We start from the raw sequence: 14,893 nt of genomic DNA on the forward strand, positions 1-14,893 counted from the left end.
TTCTACTAGCAAAATGTATTTAATACACTGGATATAATGTAAACATAAAATAACAAAAATGGATATTGACTCAGTGAAAATCATAACCTAGTGATCTTTTCTCCTGTTTGTATTCAGAATTATGCCATGGATATCTCAAAGACGTGTACATTTACATGGGATTGAAAAGGTTGTGGTTTCATATGTGTTTTGTAAATGTGTTAGTCTAAAAAAATTATTTATGCTACTTCAAAAGGCTTATGGAAGTTGGTTTTAGACAGTTGATTATAGACATTGAAATCACATAGTGGATTGATTTTGTACAACTTGAAAGTATTCTAAATTTTGCATTTTTTTCTATTTTGGTCCCATATTTTAGCAGATAATAACAGTAGCCCATAAAGATGTTTGAATTTGGTTTGTCAAATAAGAACTGTATATAAGGTCATGATTCTGCCAATATACTGATGAAATGGCGTTGGGGAACATATTTCTCTCTCCATTAATACAGAACTAGTGCTGTCAAATCTTGCAAAGTGGAGTAAAAAAAATTTTTTTTGTATTTTTAGTTTGCACTTGCTCTGGGAAAAAATAAAAAAGTATGATTATATTTGATATTATTTTTTTTTCTATCTGTTATTTCTGACCCTGTCCTCACAGTGCCTAGGGGGCATTTAGGCAGCGAAAACGATTTAAGCTGCAGTCAGTTCTGCTTATGCACATTCTTTTGTCCTTGAATAGTCCTTTGTTAGTTTTTCTGTGTTTGTTCTTGATACTATGGAAATTAACCCCACACAGTTACAGTACATTTGACTTTCCTGTGGTTGCCTGTTTATATTGCAGGAAAGATTGCATTTATAATAAATTTGTGAGCATTTCTGACCCAGTCTAATTTCCTGTTCATTATATGTTTACTCACATGTTTCTACCCAAATTTATTCTGTAAACTGAAATCCCCTCTTAAACTCAAAATATTGAATGCAGTGCTTGTTATGAATCTGGTCTTGAGTGTTAAACTATTTTCAGACTTTTGTAACACTGATCAGTTTAACCTTATGGTCCCAATCACATGATGAACTTATGCATGTGAATAATCCTGTACTAAATACAGTATTTAGGGAAATTCTTTAATGCTTTTTTTGAATGGGGCATGATTATATTATTATTATTATTATTATTATTATTATTATTGTTGTTGTTGTTGTTGTTGTTGTTGTTGTTGTTGTTGTTGTTGTTTTCTATCATTATTCCCTCTGGTTGTTAGAAAATAATTTGTAGGATGAAGTTCCTCCTGAGTTGCATAGCAATTGTGTTAGAGTGTGCAATATTCACTGAGGGCTGCAAAGATGTGTCCAGGTTAAGTTATGGATAAGGTTAACCAGGGGTCTTATTGAGGTCTGGTTTATGTTTGCAGTACATTAAAAAAATCCAAAGTCATACCCTGAAATAAGTAAAATCATTTTAGATCAGAACAGTGCATGAGATGAGAATATACTTCAAAGATCATAAGCATATCTCTTGCTTATTAACTCACATTATATGTTAATTAGTTCATTACTTCACATGTTTGGTTTCAGATACAATAGAAAAATTGTGTTCTGGATGACATCCTATAAGATGTCATTATTGTCATGGTCTGCCAAAACTCTACTCCCAAGTTCTATCTATTTTCTTTACATAAAGTAGTTTATAAATGCTTTTCTTAATAATAAATTAAATATGCCTGGTAAAAAATTTGAAAATTTATAAAAACATTAATTTGTACATAGCTAACATTCAAAACAAACTAATTAAGAATATGCAAATGTAGGAAATCATTAACTAATTCAAACTGAAAAGAAATCTCAAGCAACATTAATGCAAAACTAATTACTTTTATTCAAAGCTACCATCTATGTAATTATTTGTTTTAAACTCATCATTGCAGTATCTGCTACTGACATGTTTCCGTCTAAAAAAGTGAGAATATTCATTCTGTTTTCTTGCCACTGTGAAGAATTAAACAAACATGTTAACACTGCAATGTGGTTTGCAGTGAAAAACGAGCTGGCACTAATGAGAGACTCTTCATAAACACCCTCCATGTGCTGACTCACACAGCAGTACACGCACAATTTAGCAATGAAAACTAACTTTAAACTTATGCATATCCATGAATTTTATATTCTCCTCTTGTAGGTATATATGAAAGTTATTTAAACAGCAGACTCTGAAGTGAAGCCTTTTCAACGCAAATTGGACTGTTTGTGGCTCACACATTGTTTCTGTCACTCAATATCGTTCAATTCAACAATTGCCTAATACTGGCATGCCAAGAAAATGTTTCCCTCACCTTTTCCCAAATGCAGAAAAGATGTTCCCAGGGCAGTGCTCATCTCCTGAGTGCCGTGTGACTCTCATTTTCAGACCATATTCAGGAGTGGAGGAGATATTGTACAGGTTGCTTTTTTAAAAACCAGTGTCTGTTTGAAACTGTTTAAGTACTTGGATATAAATCTACTGAATGATGAGTTCTAAAGAAGACAGGATAAAAGCTTAGCTTTTTGTATCCAGTCTGCATGACCACTAAAAAGCAGGACTAAAGATCCTCAAGAATTCAGTATTTGCACACAGATGAAAAGCAAACTAAACAAAAACAATTTCAGCATAAACAACCTTTGCACTGCAAAGCACTGAGCCTGAATTTAGATCCGCATGAAAAACAGCAAATTGTTGATGTTCCATTATAGCTAAAGGAATCATGACTTTTTAAGTAGAAAGCTGAGTACATGTCCTTATTTATTTTACTTTGCACTCAGTGTTTTATTTTGCACTTATTTTTACCTTGCATATGGCAAATAACCAAAATTAATGGAAAAGTTTAAAAATGTGCATATAACATCTACCTGTATATCATAAAAAAGACATTTTAATTAGGTCCTAAAACATGACATTTTAATTTGGTCCTACGTCTTTTAAAACTTACTCACACAGCTGTGCTGGCTGAGTTATAATCTAAGGACCAAAAGTGCTACCTCACAAGCACCTTCACACTTTTAAAGAAGTTAAGTAGCTGAGGTAGATATAAAAACATAAAAGTTGGACCAGTGTTTAAAGCAAATAAAATCTGGTATGTACTGCTTCATGAACCGCAATAACTACCTCTTTGGATATCGGTATTTCATTGTTGCCAGATCAAACAGGTGCTTTTACATACATTTTTATTGCAATGTGTCAACTATCAAACCATAATAATGACAAAAATTTGGTAAATAGAGCTCATGAGCTGATGACTTGGGAGAAAGGAGCCTTTACAGTATGAAAAATGTTAAGTCAGTAAGTGCTCCATGTCAAGGACGTATTTATATATTTGTGGGATAGGGATTTGTTAAAGGCTTACTGTGGTTTGATGAACATTTTCTGTACACTTATGCTTTGCTGTATTATTGTCTTTGTCATCCATGGAGCATATGATCCTGTTTCCTGGCCATAAAGCAAACTTCACAGGTTGGCACTGCAAATATTTTGCCCATGAATCACAGGGATTCAGCCGCAGAAAACCACAGAACTGCTATTACCTGAATGCTAATATAAAATAAATGTTTGTATTGCACAGTCAGTATGACAGCAAGTAACACACAAACATGCTTGGTTTAAATGAAGCAACACCTCCAGGCTATCCTCCTCTTTTCTGCCTTTCTCTTCAAGTGCTAAGATCTCCGGTGCAGAGTAGGTCCCCATTTATATATTACCTCTAACAGTGAATTTTAGTTAAGACTAGTGGACACTGGCATTAGAGTCAACCCAGGAAGCATGAAATAAAGTTACCACATCTGCTGTTAGGCAGCATTACCTCAGTTGTATCGGAGATCGCTCTAAAGTCCATTTAAGTAAATGGGATAACTCATACTGATTTTAATGGGCCTTGCATCAGACCCTTGAAAACTAACAACCTGTTTGATCTATTTGCGTAAGTAATTTGCATAGTAAATTAATAAAAACGGTGGACCTATTAACTGTAGCTAAAAGAGGTCAAAAATAACTCCCTCCAATAGATTTGATTAGACAAGAGTATAAATTAATTACAGGCCGAATCCAGTGCATTAATTAATTTGAAATAGATGTCAGTCCCACTTTCTGTTCAGTAAACATTGGATCAGGGAATGAAATCAATGCATTCAAAGTGGCTGCAAAGAAACAACCTTGTTACAAAAATTAATGGACTAAAATTGTTCAAATACTTCAACAATCTTTCAATGGGTTTTTATCAGTTTCAATAAAACTTCTGCAGTTTATTTCCAAGCTTTTAAAAAGACAAAAAAACCCGAGGAAATTGAGTCCAGCCAATTCAATCTTTAACTCTCCTCCCTTCGTGAGAAGACAGAGGTATGGGGGAGCGTGCTGGAAAGGATCCCAGAGACCCTGTAACAAAGCCAGAATTTAAAAAAGCAGAACATGGCCCAATGATTTCAGATTTTTATATGTCTGTGCTGAATTTATTTTAAATGATCACAGTTTGCTAACATACAAACATAATGGAAAACAGACAGGTTTACTGCCAGTAAAGTCAAGCTATGATTTAGTTTTCACTCAGAGAACTACTGCTTCTGGCTGGAACACACTGACTACCTGTGACAGCAATATGGCAATATTTGCCATAATTCTGCTAAGAACAATCTGGGAATTGTCAGCTATGCCTGCTAATGTGATGCATTTATTGGTTTGTTTATTTATTAGGAGCAATGACAAACTGGAGAAGCTGTGAGGCTTTAGTCTTTGACAAAATGAAGTGGATATAATTTCTGAGAAAAATCTGAGCTGGAGACTTTTATTGAGGAGAAGAGTAAGTTTTACATAAGGAAGAATCTAAGAATTTACTTCTTTTTAAGATAGTATCATGAAACCATTTAGTCCCAAATATTATTTCGTTCCATCCCTCCGAGGGAATATGTTGATTTTTATGAATGAACTTTGCAAGGCAAAATATCATCTCTGGGATTTGAAGATTTTTTGGTGTAAAGAGATAGGGTTTGGAAGTTCAATATTAATGAGATTATTTAAATACACTATTAATAAATCGAAATAATTTTAATTTCCCAAAAGTCATGTAGCTTCCTTCAGAAGATCTTGGTATTCTGGACAAGCTATAAGAAGGCAGAGAGGAACTGAAGGTTTTGGATGAAGATAGTATAATTATTAATTTAAACATACAAAATATAATTGCATTTAGGAATTGCCAATAATTATTCTAGTTTATATAGTGCAATTATCTTATCCTAAAATTATTCCCAGTTCCTTTTTTGTGAAATCCACAAAAAGTTTTGGCTTTTGATGCCAGCTCGGTCTGTGCACTGGAAGATACCAGAAGAGGCTGAAGAAGCTCTCTAAGGTACTTTGCCTTAGATCATAATTTTTAGTCTTTAAAGATGCATAAATGCCCTATCTCTGCCAAGCAATACAGATCTAAAGCATACAGTGATTGGTTTCAGGGAAAAACTAATTGACTAAATAAACTATTCACAAATTTCCCTGGTATATCCAGTCCTCTATCACTACTCATCCTGCTTTCCTCTTCCCCTCCTCTGTTTCTGTGAGCAGCCTCCCCCTACAGCTCCCCCCATGACTCATCTCCTGCCCTCGAGGAAAGAAACTCCCTGAGTTTCTTCTTTCTCTCTCCCTGAGAAAGAAACTCAATGTGAGAGAAATTTCTGCTTCACTGCAAGAATGAGAAGACAAGCTAACAGTGATTCCCCTGGCTCTGCAGCTTAAAGAAATCAGAAGTTAAGTCTCCTCTATAGTGTTTTTCCCCATGATCTAACACTGAAGCTCAGACAGTTAACCCTTCCAGTATTTCTAGCACTCAGGCTCTGGGAGTTTCAGAGATTGATCTTTGACTCCATCTAAGGTTTTGTCAAATGACTCCTGTTCTGCTGCAGAATTTTCTGTGATGCTTCATGCATGGGCACACATGGACACCCTCACAAACACACAGACACACAGATTCGCACACATGGACACACAGGGACACACATATGCTCACCTCTTAGCAAGATTCTCTCTGCACCACTCAGCTATTTTTTTGCACAAACCTCACACAAACACCTGCTCTACTTTTTGGGTTGTTGTCTCTTAATTAGACAAAAGTGTCATTTATGTTTTTCTTGGGATGAAATGGGATCTGCAAAAAGTGCTGGAGAGCATATAAAATTATCTGCAAATGGATGGCTTCTGAGCTGTTTAGTTTTTTGACTAGCTCGCCTGTAATGCTTTTGTCATGGGTAACCCAGAAGGTCATTGTACTTCATAACCATCTGTTACTGTCTCTTTAAACCCCGGCACATCCAGAACCAGAATTGCAGGGCAGTTGGGGGCTGCCTTTGCCTGGAGCAGTTTGCTGAAGGTGGATGCTGCCCTTTGGAAGGGGTTGCTTTGGGCAGGTTTCTGGGCTTGCCACTGTAGCAATTTGGAAAAACTGCATTTTGCAATTAGAAACTGTCTTCAGAGTGAACTTTGCAAATTCCATAAGCAGTGAAGCTTGAGCTGGTCCCATGGGGCTGGGCCACCCCGTGTCAGCACCGACAGAGTGGATATCCCCCCTCAATACAGCAGTGGGTCAGAGGACATCAGCACCAACACCGGCAGGGTCCAGTGGGCGGCAGGAGCAAGCGGCGGGCAGCGGAGCTGACCCCACAGGCGCTGGCGGGTTTCCATCCAGCTCCATAAGCTGCCACCTTCTCGGGCAGGTTCTTTTTGTGCACCAACTTTTCTCCCTTTGCCTCCCAGAGCATGTGGTCACCTGGGGAGCACCATTTTGGAGAGAGAGCTGACTTTCACTTTGTGTTTCAAACTCCACTGTTGCCATCTTGGGAAGGGTATTTCTGGCATTTTGGGTCTCTCTTTTTTTCCCATAGGATTTGTGAGATTTAGCAATTTTGTATCTAGTGGTTATTTACTGGGGCTTTTTTTGCCTTTTGCTGTTCCACTTGTTGGTAAACAGTTATTTTTTTCACTCGTATCTACTTGTATTCGTTCCTTATTGGTGGAAAGGGATTGGTTAAAACTAAGGGGACGTAACTCATTTTGGAGTCTCCACCTGTAAAAATTGTATTAATTCAAGACAGCTTATTGCTAGTCTGCCAGTTTAGGGTCTGCACAGGAGGAACATTTTGCCCAATTCATATTTTGCTTTTTTGGTCAATTCAGGATTCTTTATTTTATGACTCTGAAAACAAAAACGGTTTGGATATTTCCAAAGTAGTACTCAAAATTACAGAGATTATTTTATCTCGTCCTCTTTTTATTTGTCAGGTAGATAACATTATGTAGTAAGAAGTAGTTATCAAGGTAGTTATCAAATAGTTTTCAAGTATCTGGACACCATAGCTGGAAAAACTTTTCATAAAGATAAGAAATTCTGCATTCAAAGATATATCTGAATAATGTGCACAGAGAAACAAAAATATTCAATTATCTCTCATCTCTGTATTGGAAAAAGAAAAGAGAGCTCTGAGAAAAATAGTATTCATAATGTGGTTAAAGATTGTCATTACATATAAGCACACAGACCCTGTTTTGAAGCAAATGGAAATCTGTGACAGGAAAAGCAGGGAAGGTTTATAAACAATCGGTATTCAAAGAGTGTGTTTCATGAAGCAGAGATAAAATCAGGAGGAAAAATTCTCAATATGTGGTTGAGCACTGGAACAACTCCCCAGGGCAGTGGTCACAGCACCAGCCTGACAGAGTTCCAGAAGCATTTGGACAATGCTGTCAGGCACATGGTGTGACTCTTGGGGATGGTTCTGTGCAGGGCAAGGAATTGGACTCGATGATCCTGATGGGTCCCTTCCAACTCAGGATATTCTGTGATTCTATGAATATATGTTGTGAGAAACAAATAATAACTAGGCAAGATATCATGACGCTAGGATTTCCACATATATGTACCTTTGCTTTGTGGTTTCTTATCTGAAGTTACAAGGGGAATCACTTCTAAAGAATTGTTGCTCCCATTTTTTTTCTGGAAATTAAAGACCTTCAAGACACCACAAATAATCTAAAATTAGAGTAGTTTCAACTAATACTGATTTTGAAAACCTTGGTTCATTATCAGGTGATTACATAGATTTTTATTTTACCACTTGCTTTCTTTCTGCTATCTAGCTATATGGAAATAGTTTTCAGAGCCACTATTCTTTTACTAAATTATTCAATAAAAAGTATTAGAATCTACCTTCATTCTGCTATGTTCAAATGATAAACTTCATAAACAGTTTAAATTAGATGCCAGTTCATTTCCTTCCACCCTGAACAAAGAGAATGACATATAGCTCTGGCCCTTTGGGACACTTTCTTTCTCATCTTGATGCCTGAACCTCCACCTATGACTACTCTTTGTTATGATATTTCTTATATTCTGCTATTGTTTGGAAGTCAATCCAAATTATTGTACTCTGAAGGAACTTCAGGATTTAGTCTGCATCTATTGGGCATGCATCTATTGTGAGATTTCCACATTATGGATGTCTTAAGAAAATCCTACACACCACACAAAAGACTGTCTCACCAAGGTTTAAATAAAAGTTTCATACATTTCAAGACCCAAATAAGAAAGCACTGAACAGCTTTTCTATTCATGAATATAAGCCAAGATTCATACAAGCCGCAGCATATAATTTAATTTCTGAATATTAAAAAATTCCCTGGTGTTAAAAGGGGAACAGACATGTTTAAAGGGAAAGAAAAAACCTGAGGATATTATTCTGAGACTACATATGGCTCAGGAAGACTGAATTACAAATGGCTGGCAATGGCAAATGTATAGGGGTAATACAGTACATATTACTGTATATATATAGTTCCCCTTTCCTTCTACTCTTTCCCTGACATTCAGAACTGTTGGAGACAGGTTATATTGATAGATGCACTTTTTTCTTACTTACTTATCGTGGCTGACCAAAAATTCTGAGTATATCTATCTTAAATTTTGATTGAAATATAAATTCCTTTGTCACACAGTTTTTACATTATCTTCTCTTCTAGAAAATGAGGATAGGTGATCTAAAGGCATGGATGTTGCTATATCTCATGACTGTCTTATGATGGTTCAAATAAAATGAAAATGCAGTTTTTGGAGGATATTAGATTTTGGGCTACTGGAAAACCTTTGTACTTGTTTTTAAAAATACCCTTGGGGTTGAATGTAAAGCTAAAATTTGTCTTATAATTCACAGATTCTGATTTGCTTCTTCTATTTGTTTTTTCACAATATGTGAAAGCTTGCTCAGTGTAAGGATTATATACAACCTTTACAGAAGGTCTAGTTTGTGATTTGGTACAGAGCAAGGGGAGACTTGGAAGAGTTATGTTAAAGCAAATGTTTCACCTAAGTGAAAGCAGCCAACAACCACTGAAAATTTTACTGTACTTCAGATCCTAAGAGGAAAATCCTTTTGTTGGTAACCTGTGTGGTGAAGTCAAGAACTACGACAACATCAGAAAAAAGCCCCAACCCATAGCATCTGGGAAATAGCACTTTCTATATTCACAATTCCACCATGGTCAGATGACACAGTACTAGAGAAGACATGTCCTGTCTGTACCGAATGTTTTGCACTATTTAAATTGCTCTTTTATCTCCAATGTATCCTTACATAATCATATTTTCTACTGCAGACAAATCTTTCAGGTGAAAGGAAAGCTGCAGGAGGGTGTGGTGGGAAATTCGTAACAGTGACAGTCCTTTCTCATGTGCTAAGTTTATAGACTAAAATGACATTTTTTGAAAAAAGTTTTATAAAGAAGGGAATGGATAAAAAGAAAGCTCAGAAGTAAAAAAAGGTTTTAAAATAATGATCAAAGTTGATAAAAAGTAGTTCACAAAACAGAAGGAAAGGAAGAAAATATTTCAGATAGTGTTGAGCAACTGCAGGAAATAAGCTATGCAGCAAACAGACTAAAACCAGAAATTAAAAAGGAAAGAATGATAAGGAGAGGTGAAGTAGAAGAATAGACACAGAAGTGCATCCAGATTAATTTTATTCAAATTAATTATTTCAGTAAGCAATATTAAAAATGAACTGGTGATAAGCATGACTGATTGTGGAAAAGCAAATACTGCTTTCTCAAATACTGTGGAGCCTCTGGCACCACATGATATTTGCACTCCTCTTTATACCCAAGATTCATCCCAAATATTCATTTAAAAGTGTCAACACTATTATTTTTTAATAAATCAAAATTACTTAAAGCAATTACTATTTAGAGATATAAGTTCCCAAAGAGTTGCAGATAAATAGGGCCTAGCAAGTAACATGACTGTGTAAAAGAGCTGGACTGTCATTCAGTGCTGACTTTGTACTGAGATTTACCTTCTTCCAGTAGAAGATCTCCATAAGCACAAATATTTCACTTGGGTCATCTCTGCAAGATGTCCCAACATATGATTACTATTTATTTGTTTCTCGAGAATACTGTTCCAATACATGGAAGTGCTATTTAACTATTACCACACTCTAAATCTGCCCATCTGGTTTATTTCTCTGGTAATGAGTGAATGGCAAAATAGAGTATTCTGATTTTCATAAGCAGAATAAAGTTTGGTTATTAGGCATCTTTGGGTTAATGCTAGGATTTAAATTAGGTATAGGAGTAATTTTTAGAATTTCCATAATACCTCCTATTTCAGCTGAACTAGAAAATACTATGAGAAAGACATTAATAAACATAAAAAACTGATTCAATACTTTGGAATTTTTGGTCCATCTGAAATTAGAAATTGAAATGTTTTTTCACTTATATTTTGAAAAATTAAGATATTAAATAGAAATAAAATTGTGTGGGTTTTTTTTAATCAAGCTGTTATTTACAAATTTGAAGAAGATTGTTATACCTAAGTAACAACTAAATTCTTTTGTGCCTAGGATGTAAAATAAGATCTTCACACTTTATCAGCAGAAAATCATGGATCTTGAAAAGTGGTAAGAATCTATCTCATTTAGCAGCTAATTCTGAACTAGATCCTGTGCCACTGACAGCTCCCTCTGTTAGTTAGCATCGACTCAGAGCTACTTCTGCAGTAGGCCTAGCTTGACCTAGCACTACCTTGACCACACGTTGCTTAAACTTTCAGAAATATTCTTGGATATCTAGGAAGTCTCATGGCTAATATGGACTGACTACTTAAAAACATAAAAACCAGAACTGAATTAGAGCTACTGGCAATGCTTTATTAGTTAGAGCTCCCAGCCAGCTAAATTGTGATTGCTTCTATTTAGAACATGGTGCCTCAGGAAACTCAAAGTAATTAAAAACAAACTGGAAAATAATAATACAGAGAGAGGAAAAAGATCTGCAGTAGTATAGCTATCTTCTGAAAGGAAGAATGTTACACAAAACCTGTACTGCAGGTAATACTCTTTTCTTTGAGCTGGGTCTTCGAATAAACATAAAGTGCCACAATCAAAGCAGGACTGACTTGCTTAGGTAAACTTTCCCACTGTTTTTGTTACAGAAAAATGCTCTTGCTCAAGTATCTACAGGACAGTGCTTTTTTACTACTGGAAGGTAATATCTTCAAATTTTACCATCTGAATATTTAAGCAGCTCTCTAGCAACAACAATTGGTAAAAAACAGCACCTCTTTTTAAGTATCTCTTTGTCAGGAACAGTATTAAAAAGTCAGAGGCAGGTTCTTTTTTCCCTAAATTGCAGTGGTTTATTTTATTACATGGATTTTATGTAGTTCTCTTGCCTTTTCACAAGCACTACCAGGTCAGCAAGGATTATTAGGATAGGACTCTTCCAAGGACAGTATGAAACCAATCTTAAGTAATAGCATCTAGATATATTTTTTTGTCTGGAGAGGAGATTATGTATCAAATCACAGCCAGCATGTAGCTAAGACATGAGTTTTTGACTTATTTAACAAACTGTAAGTAACCAATATAACTCCAACAAATTTTCTTCAGACCAAACATGATACATCACATTTGTAAGAGAGACAGATTGGGATACAAGTTAGATACTTTGAAGTATTCTACAACTGGAAAATCTCGGGAGAAAACTAAAGTCATTAGAAAATGTTGCTCTATTAATATTATTTCTGTAGTTATGATTCAGAATTACAGATAGTTAAAATATATAATTTGAAAATTTCCCTATTATGCTGTACTATGCATGAAACTGCCTATGTAATTCTTAAGATATGGCTAAAAAAGGTGATTAACATAATAGGGGTAGAACAAATGCCTGTTTATGCACATAGTCGGCAGCTCATTGAATTACATTCCAAAATATTATTTGCCTGAGCCTATTTAGAGAAAATAAACAAAACTCTTGTTCAGCTTGAGACTGAACAAATACTACCTGTGTGAACATATTATTCCACTTTAAGCTTTAATTAGCATGTGTTTAATTCCTCCAGGAGGTGCTTACCACAATAAAAATAATAAAAGAAGTTTCTTGAACAGCATGACAACTAGGTCATACAAAGGCCATCCTATCTGAACAACAAGATCTGTATTAATAGAAAGAAAGCTTATCAAAGACAATTTTTATAACCTTCATATTGTCATTTACATAACATTAATGATTCCTAGTTGTCCCTTAGTCATTAAGTTCTGCTGATATTTCTAACAGAATCTGTATTTGCATGAATACCTTTCTTTTTCTTCTGATATTGTATCATATGCTACATTTTGTTTGCAGACTAAACCTCTGCTTTTCTTACAGAAAAAAACAGGGCATTATAAGACATTAGAATTTGTTTCTACGTAGAGAAAGTATTTATGTAGCAGAAGTGAGATTGTAAATCCTTGAAGAACATGTCAGCAAGGCAAATGTGGTACATATTTGTATTATATGAAGAGAGCAATGATAAAAAACTAACCACTTTATTTGAAAAAAATTGTGAACCACTTTGATATTCATAAAACTCTTCCATCTCAAACGAAAGTCTTTTCTGACTTTTTCATACAGGAGAAAGGCAATATGGTGGAATGGCAGTAGATTCCTCTCAACTATGATTGAGGCCCTCAATGACAGTAATATTCTGAGTTGCTATAATTACTCAAATGTTCAACTGCTAGCTAAAACACAAAAATGTCTTCTACAAACCCTGAGAAAAAGAAAATATTTCAGGTTTTGTAACTGTGATATACGCAGGTATATGAAATGCCACAATTTTCCTTGCTCTCTGAAAACATGTATGATAAATATTTGTGTAGCAGCATACCTCCATTAATGCATTCTGGGGTGAAAGAAATATCATCTAGAGCAAATTCTGTGGGTTGACTCCACCCCACTTCAGCTTCAAAGGCAACTCTGAAAGGGCTGTTACTGGAGAGAACGACACTTCCATACATCCATTTGTTTTCTTCATTTCTACTAGAAGACCACATAAGGATATCCATTCCATGTTCTTCAACTGTGTATACCTGTTGATGACAGAACCCAAGAGATGCAAATGGAATGCAGCCTGGGAGAGTAACACAGCTCACATGTAGCAGTGCTCCTTCCTGCGTGGACAGTACTGACCCTCTTAGATATGGTTCAAATCCACTTCACGTTGGTGATGACCAAATGTTACTGAATACTTTTTCTAATGCTAGTTCACCTTCAAATAAAAAGCTACTATGAAAAGAAAATAAAAAAGAGCTGCTAATACAATCACTAATTGGAAAATCTACAAACAGTCTCAGCCTGACATATGGAAGCTAATGAGTAAAAGGCTTAACCCCAAATTCATCTAAAAATTGAAGGCTGAGAAGGATCTTGAGCTATCCTTTCATCTCTAAAAGGTGACCTCCTTATAGTTAGACTGAGTGAAGATTTTAGAGATATAAATAAAAGACTTAGCACCTAGGGGTTTAAGCCTGCCATCTAGTACAAGCAATTTATAATAAAGTGTTTGAGACAGTCATAGAAAGTTATTGCAAACATATTTAGCAAAGCCATGAATAAAAATAAATAAAATAATTAAATACTGAAAGGAATAAGTATAGTAATGAATGAAGTTCCAATTAACCAACAACTGATGAATTTATGCCAAGAAAATGAAACTGGAGAATACAGAGGTAGTTGCTTTTCCCACTCAGGTGTTAAAAATCCTTAGATGATCTAGTTCAGGTCAAAAAAAAAAAAAAGAAAAAGAACTGGATTAAAGAAAGTGTGCATGTTCTTACCATTCCAGATCATAACTATTTCTTTAAGGGACTGAATATTGTAATCATTATCCTCTTCTCATCACTTTCAGAATTGTAATTCTCTTAAGCCTTTCAACTAATTTTCCAGTGACCTGGAGGTTCATGTTGCCAACTGAATGCCCCAGTTTAATAATGGAATAGAAAACCTGAGGCTCATGAAAGTTGTGAACTTGAACCCATGCTAATGATCTGTATAATTAAATACCTTTTATTCTCCCAGTCCACCTGGTGGGACAAATAAGCCAAAAACCCAAATGGCACCATAAACCACATACTTTGTAGAACTTGGTAAAATACCTCTGATGCCTGAAACCTCTTGCAAGTTATTTCATTTTTTGAGCAGGGGAGCATGAAGAATACTGACACAGAGTAATTCAAATAATGATCTAATTTTTTCAAGCCTGATCTTTGGTTACAGAACTGTGTAACAGCAATATCTTGTCACTGTGTTCCTAAAAGCATGCCTCTTGCTGGGTTAGAAGGACAAGTGCTGAGAAAAAATAGCTGGTTCAACCCATAAAATAAAATGAAAATCTGTGTGTAGCAGTTTTTCACATTACCAGGCTCTAAGGCCTCAATAAGTCAAACCCCTTGATTAGAGAAACCCTACATGTGAGGTTAGAACAATGCTACAGCACCTGTGTGTGTCTCTGGAACCATTCACTATTTTACCAATCATGAAATATGACAATCTTGATGATTTGGAATTTTACAGCACATAATAAGGTTAG

At 35.4% G+C, this 14,893-nt stretch overlaps 1 protein-coding gene across 1 annotated transcript in view; it reads right to left on the reverse strand.

Moving 5' to 3' along the window:
* Positions 1–14,893, reverse strand: part of MALRD1 (MAM and LDL receptor class A domain containing 1) — a 242,766-nt gene that overhangs the window by 54,190 nt on the left and 173,683 nt on the right. The window contains exon 32 of the mRNA XM_069004716.1: positions 13,193–13,394. Within this exon, the coding sequence (XP_068860817.1) occupies positions 13,193–13,394 (202 nt within the window). The remainder of the gene's footprint in view (positions 1–13,192; positions 13,395–14,893) is intronic.

Source organism: Aphelocoma coerulescens, chromosome 2 (genome assembly GCF_041296385.1).
Source record: "Aphelocoma coerulescens isolate FSJ_1873_10779 chromosome 2, UR_Acoe_1.0, whole genome shotgun sequence".
Classification (NCBI taxonomy): domain Eukaryota; kingdom Metazoa; phylum Chordata; class Aves; order Passeriformes; family Corvidae; genus Aphelocoma; species Aphelocoma coerulescens.